The sequence below is a fragment of the Frankliniella occidentalis genome, unplaced genomic scaffold (genome assembly GCF_000697945.3).
Source record: "Frankliniella occidentalis isolate FOCC.00 unplaced genomic scaffold, Focc_3.1 Scaffold395, whole genome shotgun sequence".
In the NCBI taxonomy this organism is placed as follows: Eukaryota; Metazoa; Arthropoda; class Insecta; order Thysanoptera; family Thripidae; genus Frankliniella; species Frankliniella occidentalis.
Genome location: NW_026267517.1, coordinates 112377 through 122680, shown reverse-complemented (window position 1 = coordinate 122680; position 10304 = coordinate 112377). Strand labels below are relative to the sequence as shown.

The window sequence follows — 10304 nt, the reverse complement described above, 5'->3', positions numbered from 1 at the left end:
TTTTCAGAAGTGTACTTGAATAAGAAGAAAACTAGAATTGACCTGCTTTGAATGCGATTTTCGATGGCATGACCAGAAATACAGGGCATGAAAAACAATGTGAGGGAAGCTGTTTTAGTCGCTTACCTTTAGCACGTTTTCTTCGTCAGAAAAGAGATAAATTGAGGCCACACAAGGAAATTGCCAAAGGAATTTGTTTAACCAATCAGCTTTTCCAAAGACGTACAAACGAGGTGCGTACGTGGCATTAGCATTTTCGTTCAGTTGAAAGTTTGGAGGTATTAGTTCCAAGGCGCACGGGACTTCGGGATGATATTCGATACGGTGTGTCAGAACCTAAAGAAAACAGAAGCCATTTTTATAAGATGTGCTGTTTTCGTCCCATGATTCCCACTCGTAAGGGAAGGGTATCGCAGCTGCTTTTTTCTCAGACACTTTTTTCGGAAGTTAGTTTGTAGTTTTTTCTTTGCTCTAAGACTGGTTTACTAATAACCCACTTGAAAATCGTACAATCAGTTCTGCGTGCAAGACGTCGGAACAGCTGCATTGCTAACGATTTACATGATTGGTTTCGCCCACCGGTGGACAAAATAATCTTTTTGATTTTCTTGTGACTTGGTGACTTGCTAATCACGTTGATCTTTTCCCCGATGCTCTAACGTTAGCCGTTTAGAAAGGTGTACAGAAAAAGACACTATGACGACGTGAGGGTCAAAAGTGACCAAGATACAGACTTTGCTCTAGTGCCTTATGATGAGCGACGGACATTGTCAAATGGCACATCTTGGCCTGCTCATGGAAAACCTAAAGTACTATCAGTGCTACATTCTTGTGCGATATTCCACCTTTCTTTGACGAGTGTCCGTAAATCTTCGGCCATCTTACCGAGACCAAATTGCAGCAAATGTTTCCAGTGGTCAAGCAGAGAATTGCCGCTGATAATAATAGCCTCCTCGTCGACATGTTTGGTGTGACTGACTATGGCACTCTGTAAAATCGTTGCTAGCACAAGGTGTGTAGTGCAACTGAAAGCTGCAAGCAACGTCGCAGAGTATTCGTATTTTAGGCACTTAAGTTGCATATTTCACTTCTGAAAATTTGCCCATTACTTACATAGATATCTGTTGACGGTGCAAAAAAATGTGTGCCTGCGAACTAATTAGTTATGTGTCGCGCACTGCTAACAGGCCAGTTACCTCGCAAAGCTTAGAATGAATTCGTTTGGAAGAGGAGGCCTCTGGTTGTATGCTCGATGATTCATACACTAGGGGCAATGGCGGTGCTTCGAAGGGCCGATGGCCCTCTGCTTTGAATTCCTAAAGGACGTTGGGGGCGGAGTCATTGCAATTTTTGTTAGGATCGAAGTCAGCTTGAAACAAAAGTTACTTTGACTTAGTTTAGTGACAGAAGCAACACGAGCCAATGGGGATGAGTTGCGTGCCAACGACGTGGCTTTGAGCCCAATAATACACGAGGAAAAAAGAACTCACAACTTGTAGAGATCAATTAATTTCGTTCTCACAGGAAACTCATATCGGTTGCGAACCGAGGGTTAAGCACTCTGGGAATCATGTGTACACCGGTCTTGGCATCAACGCCGCACAAAAAGGAAAGGAAACGGCGTACATCACGAACAATGACCAGGAACATCATCATACAACGCAGATAAGACTTAAACTATACAGCAGCCATGAAGCATTAAGAACAAGCGAGAATCATTGGTAACCAAGTATCGTAGGTCCTACGTGTGTACACTGTGAAAAGGAGTGACTCACTTCCTTTAGTAAACCGGCAAAGTCGCGCCCATTATAGTTCGCCCGCAATCCTTAAAGGATCCGTTTCCCCCACCACGCCCGCTTGCGGCCACCTATCTCTATATCACCTTACCGGTACCGGTTGACGCCATCGCACCCCTGGCTTTCACTTTGACTTAACTTTGACAACCGCAGTCAATGTTGAGCGGCTTCCCTAAAACCTACGAAACTGCGGTCACCTTGGACAGCTTACAGATGTAATGTGCGTGCCAATCTCACATCTATACGTCCGCCAGACCCCATCTCGCGTAACAGGCTTCGCACTAGCTCACGACAAAGCACTCACTGGGAAAAAAATCTCTTACCCGGGTAATACAATAATAGCTGTCATTGTACACTAGCGTATCGAGTCATTTCAATTTTTGGCTCTTCGTGTGTCTGGAAATGATGAAACCTTGTCGCATTGAATTGTGCCCTGGTTTGCCACTGGGTAACACTAAATACAACTAGTTTACACAATATGTTGAAATACAATGTATTGAAAACAGTATGGTAGCAGTCATGATACTATATAATACATCACAGAAACGGAAAATAAAGGTCTGAATTACATGCTTATTGGTTTAGAAGAAACAAGAGGATCTCACTATAAGATCACAACACAGTCAACACAATAAGTGTATATATCCTCTACCTTTCAGCCTTTGTGAAATAAAATATCAATCAGTGTTTGTAACAATTTCTGAACAACCGGAATGCACCATCCTTTGGCTAAAAAATTGAATCGCTGCCTTATTGACAAGTCACATGCATCTGTGTAATGAAGACGAAACCCCATCAAGGACTCAATTTCGTTGACATTCATATAATCTTCCCTCCCATTCACGGTGACTGGCAGTCTTGTTCCTGAAAATAATAATCATAGTAATGGTATATACAATCAATTCCTCCTCATATGAAACTGAGATTTAAAATTGTAATCATCTAATTCATTTACAATATTCAGACGTACCTCTCTTCTGATTCCATTTATTTGTAGTGATGGTTCTTGAACATTGGAAATTTGCCGTTCTATGAGGTCTTAGGAAATCTTGAAGATTCAGGCACATCGTGTCTGTGGTGTCGGTGCATAAGTCGTACATAGCAGGTAGGTTGTCCCAGAAGTGTCTCTCTCGCGCCATAGACACAGGTGATGATGGACACAGGGTAATGGGTTCACAGCCCAAAGCACTAACGAAAGGAAAGAGAAAATGGCGACAATCGATTACCGTAAGTTCTATGTGGGTGCAAAAGATCTCTCTCTATATGAAGATGCTGATGTTGTCTTACGTGCAGATGTCTGTCTTTATCTGTTCTTTCATATGGGTTGTATTTTCAAACATCCAGAACAGATGGACTCCAGCCAAAGACATTCTCTTCTGGAGGAAATTCCTGATGTGAACAAAATTGAAGAACAGATGACCACTTGATTTTGGATCTGGAATGAAACAATATAAAGTCTCACTCATATACTCCTGGTGGTGTCTCCTGCAGATACTCTGAGAGTTTTAAAATATCTGCAGGAGACACCAGCACAGTCTTTAGGGAAAATGTACTGGATTAGAAGGATGAATTAAAATGTTATAATTTACCATGTAATCCTCTCCCTCTCCAGTTGACAAGAGATAATTCATCACAGGGACTACCTTCATGATAAAGAATAATAATGCAGTCCCATTAGATACATGTATGTATATAAATGTTATGAAAGATGATTATCAGCAGTTTAAATACCTCCTATGAGCAGGTCAATTCTGCCTAATGCGGAAAGGACCTCATCTGAAATCCCTCTAACATCTCCAAGTTGTACAATCTACCCCATCCAGCTATCAGACTGTAACCTGGAACATTTTCCACGGCAAATGTCGAACTTTAGGGTGTTCCAGGCTGTCTTAAAGGGAAGTGAAAAAGAACAAACTCACTGATTTACCTATCTCCGCCTGTACAGTATGAGAAATGACCGTGGTAATATGGTCCTAGTGTGGTAACCTCTTAAATATAGGGGGGAGCTCAAAACTGATCTGAGAGTTGTTCATACCAGAAAGAATGTAGTGGCACGTTATCAGCTCGGTCAATCAGAGCTATTATACAGAGCCACCGTTTGAAACTTGAAACATGGTCACTATGTGCCTAGCAACAGATGAGCTCAAAGTCTCAGCAGCTGTTTTTGCTCTAATGTATTGTTTACCCTGGGAGTTTTTACCCGCCTACCATTTTTAAGGTCGGTAAAATGGTCAAAAACAGGTTTCGGCGTTGAGCTTCCTCCCGGACCGAAAACGAGGCCTGAACACTGTGCCCTTCGACTAGTTCTGAGGCTGAGGAGCCATCGTGGGATGTTGCTTATGATTCTTGGCTTGTGCCTTCCATGTTGAGGATACCAAACGATTGACTTGCGTAATTGATCTTGTCTTAGCTTGGATAGCTTCGTTCTGCCAAATCTGTTAAACGATGGTCACAGCTTAAGGAACTGTTTCTGGTTGCCAGTAAGCACTGGTTGCCAGGAAGCACTTCAAACGCGCTGAGAGGAACAGAATTCATCACATGATGCGGCCACGTACGGCCTCTTGCCAAATTGTTCCGAAGCTACAGGTAGTAAATGCCAGACTCTGCAGCGCACAAACATACTCCTTAACAGACTCATTCTTTTCTACCTTCTTCAGAGCCTTCCGAGTGGAGCAGTCATGTACGTATGCATCAACGCAGCCTCCTATGTTGTACAAATTGTGTTGGATAAGAATTCTCTCTTCTGGTGAAAGCAACAGGACGAACTGTAGAGCCATCACACGAGGTGTCTCGATTGTATATGTTGTGGTAGAACATTACTCCAGGTGAAAGTACTAAACAGCAGAGCTGTGTTTTTTTTAAGTGTCCATATTCTTCACTACCCATAGACTCATATCAAACACAAATCAAAGTCAGTTTGCTCCCTCCACATTTGTCCTGTTTCCCTCAAGTGCCGTTCAACTACCTTTTGAAAAGCCTGTGGTTCATGAAATAAAGATCGTATCGACCAATATTTGGTCACTGTTCATTTTACAGTAGCCTTTAATTAAGATTCATGTTATCACTGTGCAAAATATCAAGTAAGTTTTCAGAAAAATTTTCATTGACGCAAGCTGGAACATGAAAATTTGTAATCGTAAAGCTACATGCTTCATTGGCGAGTAAAAAATGTAGCCTCGTAAATTCACAACTTTATTCGGGTTTACAAAAACATTGTAAATTTACGACGATATTTTTCACAGTGTATTGACGTGTCGGGATAAAGGAGACTCGATGTAGGTGAAAAACGATTTTTTTTTAACAATAACAACAGGGGTACTGTACATACAATGTAAACAAGTCCCACCAGCAGTGGCACGCCTAGCTGGACACGGACACTGTGGTCGATCTCGTTAGTATACGCTCTCAGAATGGACTTACTGTCCGGGCCCAGCTGGCCAGTCCAGTCGGTCCTTTGGTGGCAGTGGCAGCGCCACCTGGCGGCCTGTTGTCTGCTAAACAGACCCTGACACGGCAGTCCCCCCTTCTTAGATAGCACCCCCGTTACATACGCACATATCTCTATTTTTATTCTGTATGACAAGCGGGCTTCATGAAGCGCCTCTGTACAGTAAGTAGAACAGGATTAGGATGATAGGAGAAACTTAAGAGCAAAATCAGTCTTCCTGTGGCAATTTCTATTGATTGAATTGTATTGAATTGTATAAGTACAACAGGTGACCCTTCGAGTTAAGCGTGTTTTCACTCATTCGGCCAAACAACCTTCTCAATCCAAGGTACGTAGTAGGACACTCTCGTATAAACGCCGGGGAAGCTTAAGCCACATGCCTTGCCGAATGATGTAACTCCAATAACATTGTACATGCAGTACGGTTCATCAGAACTCCGTGAAAAGTTTCTGGTTGACACCTGCAAAGGGCCGCCTGAGTCGCCTTGGCACGTGTCCTTATTGGTGCCACCAGCACACAATTGGATATCCTCTCGGATGCCATGCTGCAGGCGCGACTTCGACGTGTCCTCGTAGTTCCAAGTGCATGTGTCGTCACTAACCAAGCGGAGCGAAACCTTTTGCAGGAACGGGCTGGGATCACCTTCTGCAAGTAAAGAAAGGCACACTAGCTGAGTAGACGCTAACGGATCACGTTATTATACAGTGGTCCATTTAAGGCGGTACTCGCTTGAATCGATGGTCTAGCTGCGTGTTACTAGTTTTTGGTTGTGCAGCTGAGGTAGTCCTAGGTAGCGACCTTGACTTAATTTACTTGTGCTTTCGCTCGGGATGTGACTTACGTCGTTACAAGGTGGCGGTTGAAGACTACAAATTACTTGCACGGTTATTCAGAAAGTAAATAGTTTACAAATTTGTAATTGCACCTAAATATTTGCATATTTTACAAATCTTAATCTACATAAAACTTATCAGGTCTTGTCATTTTAGTAAGTAGAATCTTAGTTTACATTTCAAAGCTCTCATTTTTGTATCCGCGTACTATCATCTGTCATGTATATAATATTTTTTAAGATGCATACGATCCGGCGTCTGCTTTGTGTTTAGTTTAAGGTAGGGGGCCTGAGGTTGTGCCCGGCCCGGCTTGTTTCAAAACCGAAGCTACGCGTGGCGTGGCCGACACGGCTTTGCGCAATACATTAGCGTAATAGTGCTGTTCTTGGGTAAAAGCTGCTGACACCTTACATTGTACTTACATATTGTCGAGGATAGTACTAGGAGAGGTACTGGGGTATGTCTGTATTCCCGGGAAGTCAGGGCTCAATTGTACAGGAGGGCGGTCAACAAGGAGACCGTTGCTATAGGTGACGGGGTGTGCACGCGTACAAGAGTCGGATCGCGGGGTAGGGGAGCGAGGGGTAGCCGGATACAATATCGTATTTACGTCTTAGTGTAAGGTATCATCTGCTAAAAATCAGACATTCATTTTACCTCGTTGATGCTCTTCCAATCACTCACCCCATGCGGTGAGCCCCCAGCCCGTTGCGACGGGTGCCACATCGTTGCCATCGTCACCCGGGCGCAAGGCGCGCTCCGTCTGCAGACAGGCGGGGCGCACTCGGCCGCTGAGGGTAGCGGGCCGCGCGAGCCGCAGCAGCGCAATGTCGTGGTACGTAGAGGGCGGCCGGTACTGAGGATATGCGATGGTCTCCGACACGGCAACGAGCTGCCGCCAGCCGTCGGCCTTTGAATCCGTGCGGTCCAGCTCGCCTAGAAGCACCCAACGCGCCTGCTTGCCGCTAAAACAAGAAGAACAACGTCACCACTCCACGTCCCAAAGCGGGGGTTGAAGTTCTTCGGGACTGATTGAAAGGAAAGGAATGTAAACCACTGCAATCAACCAGGTAGCGAAAAAAAAAACAGGAATAAGCCGAAAACAAGCGACTTTTGCTATAAACAAGCAGGCCCGGCGGCGGCGATGGTCGGGCCTGAGGCCTGACCATTTCTGTCACGCGATTTGCTGAAGAACATGATCTAATGATGTAGCGGGCCTTTGGCCCGCTTAAACCCGTCGTCTTTGAGTTTGCCCCGTAGACTCAAGAAAGGGATGTAACGGTGAAGCACCGCGACTACAACCCACCCTTCTGCTTACAAGACGCTTTTTGGGGTCGGGGGGGGAGGGAGTTCCTTTTCTATTTTGCGGTTTTTAGCCTTTATCTTCAACTTATTGTTCACTACGGCAATTATTAGCTTATTTTCGTCAAAAAAGACCCTCTAGCGCCTAAACGGTTAGAGATAGAGCCAAACGGAAGAAATTTTCGTCAAAACGGCTCTTCTTCGATGAGTTACCCCTTAGGAGAACATTAAAAAATACTTTTTGGGAAAATTTTTGAACCTTGGATACCCCCATTCACATCCCCAGGGGTGGTTGCCAGGATTTGCCGTAGGCGTTTCGTTTTCTAGGAGTGGACCTTAAGATACCCTGAAAATTTCAAGTCTCTAGCACATCTCCTTCTAGTGTAACAGACAGACCGACAGACACACAGACACACAGACACGAGGTCGTTTTCATAAGCCTGCTGGATAGCTTTTTCAAAGCAGAAGGGCGGGCTAAAAACCGTTAGAAAACGAGGGATCTAGCACCAAAAGTCCTTGTTTACCGTAGTGTACCCGCTTAGTGCCCTGCTGATGACTACCTGGCAGTGGTGACACAATGGCCCGCTGTAAGGACGAAGGTGGGTGAGATGAGCGACCCACCGCAGAAGTAGTCAATTCCTCCATCATCGGAATCGTAGCCGACAAGTACCTGCGGCCGGAAAAATATACGATAAAGCATTCCGGTAAAGAAAAAATGCATAAAAATGCGAGGAAGAAGAAAACGGAAATCACTATGCTCTTCCATGGGACTCTCGTTTTCTTGTTCCCAGCATGCCTTTGCATTTCAGCTTTACCGGAATGCTTTATTCACTAAAACTGAAAATTTGTAGCAGTTCAGTTCAGGCTAGGCATCAAGCACACGGTAGAAAAAGATTCTTGTATTTCGAGTCGAGACCTGGTCTTGGATGCATTGGCGTTCTCGAGATAATGGATCCATAAGATCGAAGACTGCACCGGGTCTTAAAATACAAGAAACTTCTTTTACCGTGCACTTTGCAACAAAAAAGTTACTGTTCTTCAGGGAGCACTATTGAAGAGACAGAAAAAATGTTTATTAAACTGTTTTACAAATGCCGTAATCTAAAATGGGTGTTTTTGCCACTTGAAACCATGAAAACATTAATACTGCCAGAAATTTCCTCCCCAGCACTACTGATAATCTGACTAAGTTCCTAAATTTGACGGTTGGTAGGCCAAGCCCCAGTGTGAGCTGGGAGTCGGAGATCTTCTTTGGCCTCAACTAACCAGTCATACCAACTTGCTTTTTACCTTTTATTTATACGAACCTAAGCAACGATTTTTTGCACACATTTCTGCGTTGGTTTGAGCACTTGTGTGCATTCATTTGTGTGAAATCATGTAGTTTTGCTCATAAATTTGTACAAACCAAGATTTAAAATGATCACAGCAGGAAAGTTGCAAATACATTAGCGTGGGCCTCAGAGAAAAAGGCCCAAGAAGCATTGCTATTTTTCTTTGATTTGGGTCACCTTAAGTGAAACATTCAACTGGTATCATAGTAGAAACTTATATGCCAGAAAAGATGAAAAACCAATACTTTTCTTACCATGTGTGGGAATTCCATCGCCTTCGCTTTCACGCCGCCGATAATGAAAGTGTCCCGTGCTGCAGCGCATTGGTCCACACGTTCAGGTGCCGCAAACAGCAAATCCGACGATACCTCCGAGAAAACGTACTTCGCGTACTCTTGGCATTCTAGAAATATAAAAATACAGCCCAAGTTTTCCGAAAAGGAAAAGGAAGAAGGACTTACAGTTAGAGGACCAAAACTTTCAGGATGTCAGTGTTTTTTGACATATAACTGTCAACTAATGTCAAACCCATTAATAATAAGGAAGTGAAAAGAGGATACTATCAGCATACAAAAGAGTGTAATAGCCAACTAAATTCTTGAGATGAAAATGTAATTTGTCTTTATTCATATTAGGATATATAATTTACATTTCTTATTCAAGGGTTCGTTTCGCAGTTTACACGAAGTGTTAACGTTTTTTGTTATACCTTGGAGGTACTCTTAAGCGTAAGAGTATTAATAATTGACAAAATATTTTGAAAAGTGATCGAGTATGGGTTCTGTCGCTAATAGCCTACGTGTACTTACTTCTTTGAGCGACGCTCCTGGGGCGTGACCCTTGGGACCAACCTCCCCTCTTAGACGTGTCGACAGATGGCCCCGAGGACCCGCGCGGGCAGCAGACGACGGCGTGTGGCACAGATTCGTAGCATGTCTCGGGCTCGCGGCCGTGGCGGAGTTCCTCCAAAGCCCAGGGACAATCCGCTTTGGTCGCCAATCGGCAGACGCCGGGGGTTCCGGCGGCAGTTTGGCAGTCACTGCCTGTGTGCTCACGAATGATACATGCGCCTACTTTAAATACTGGAAAATTGAAGAATTAGATCCGCAGCTGTTCGAGCCCCTCCTTCGCCCCGCAGCGGGAAATCTTGTCGGTGGCAGAACCATTTCGGCAAATCTATGAAATTAAGCATACAAGGGAACAAGGAAACGGAACTCACCATGCATCGTAAGTGTAGACAGACGGTCCCACGCGACACATTTCGATCACTAGAGTAATAGGCTTAAATATATGTTACTGATTTTATTAGATTGTCCTCAGTGGCTGTCATTACCAGAAAGTAAAACGTTTCCAGTTTTATATAGGATTGATAAGATTGTATAGGATTTGATAAAGAATGGCGATTAACGTTCCAGTTTGGAAAAGCCAAATGACGTTGCTAAAGATCTATAGTATGCCGCCTTGTTACACACAAATATATAACGGATGCTTTTCGCCTCTCCGTTCCGCCCATGCGCGGAAACCGTCATTACTCCTCATCCTCCTTGGGGCCGAGCAGCCGAACCGAACGAGCGTCCATTAAAAACATAA

At 44.1% G+C, this 10304-nt stretch overlaps 2 protein-coding genes across 4 annotated transcripts in view; both read right to left on the bottom strand.

Annotated features, from left to right (window-relative positions):
- Window positions 1-427: 427 nt before the first annotated feature.
- LOC127751249 (DNA (cytosine-5)-methyltransferase 3B-like) lies at window positions 428-5319 on the bottom strand. The gene is made up of 3 exons (XM_052274441.1): window positions 3084-5319; window positions 2767-2984; window positions 428-2660 (listed from the first exon to the last, which is right to left on the bottom strand). Exons 1-3 carry the CDS (start codon window positions 3260-3262, stop codon window positions 2452-2454), a joined length of 606 nt encoding a protein of 201 aa, XP_052130401.1. The 5' UTR covers window positions 3263-5319; the 3' UTR covers window positions 428-2451.
- Window positions 5320-5454: 135 nt separating this feature from the next.
- Window positions 5455-10304, bottom strand: part of LOC113207104 (chymotrypsin-like protease CTRL-1) — an 11267-nt gene continuing 6417 nt past the window's right edge. Inside the window, exons 1-6 of one of the 3 annotated variants that reach the window (XM_052274438.1) lie at window positions 9934-9955; window positions 9524-9796; window positions 8969-9117; window positions 7941-8050; window positions 6763-7043; window positions 5455-5890 (exon numbers count right to left, since the gene is read on the bottom strand). In XM_052274438.1, coding sequence (XP_052130398.1) covers window positions 5538-5890; window positions 6763-7043; window positions 7941-8050; window positions 8969-9117; window positions 9524-9796; window positions 9934-9940 — 1173 coding nt within the window. In that variant the 5' untranslated portion in view covers window positions 9941-9955 and the 3' untranslated portion in view covers window positions 5455-5537. Of the gene's footprint in view, window positions 5891-6762; window positions 7044-7940; window positions 8051-8968; window positions 9118-9523; window positions 9797-9933; window positions 9956-10304 lie in introns of those variants that run through there. The other 2 variants (XM_026423493.2, XM_026423494.2) reach the window with 2 other exon arrangements.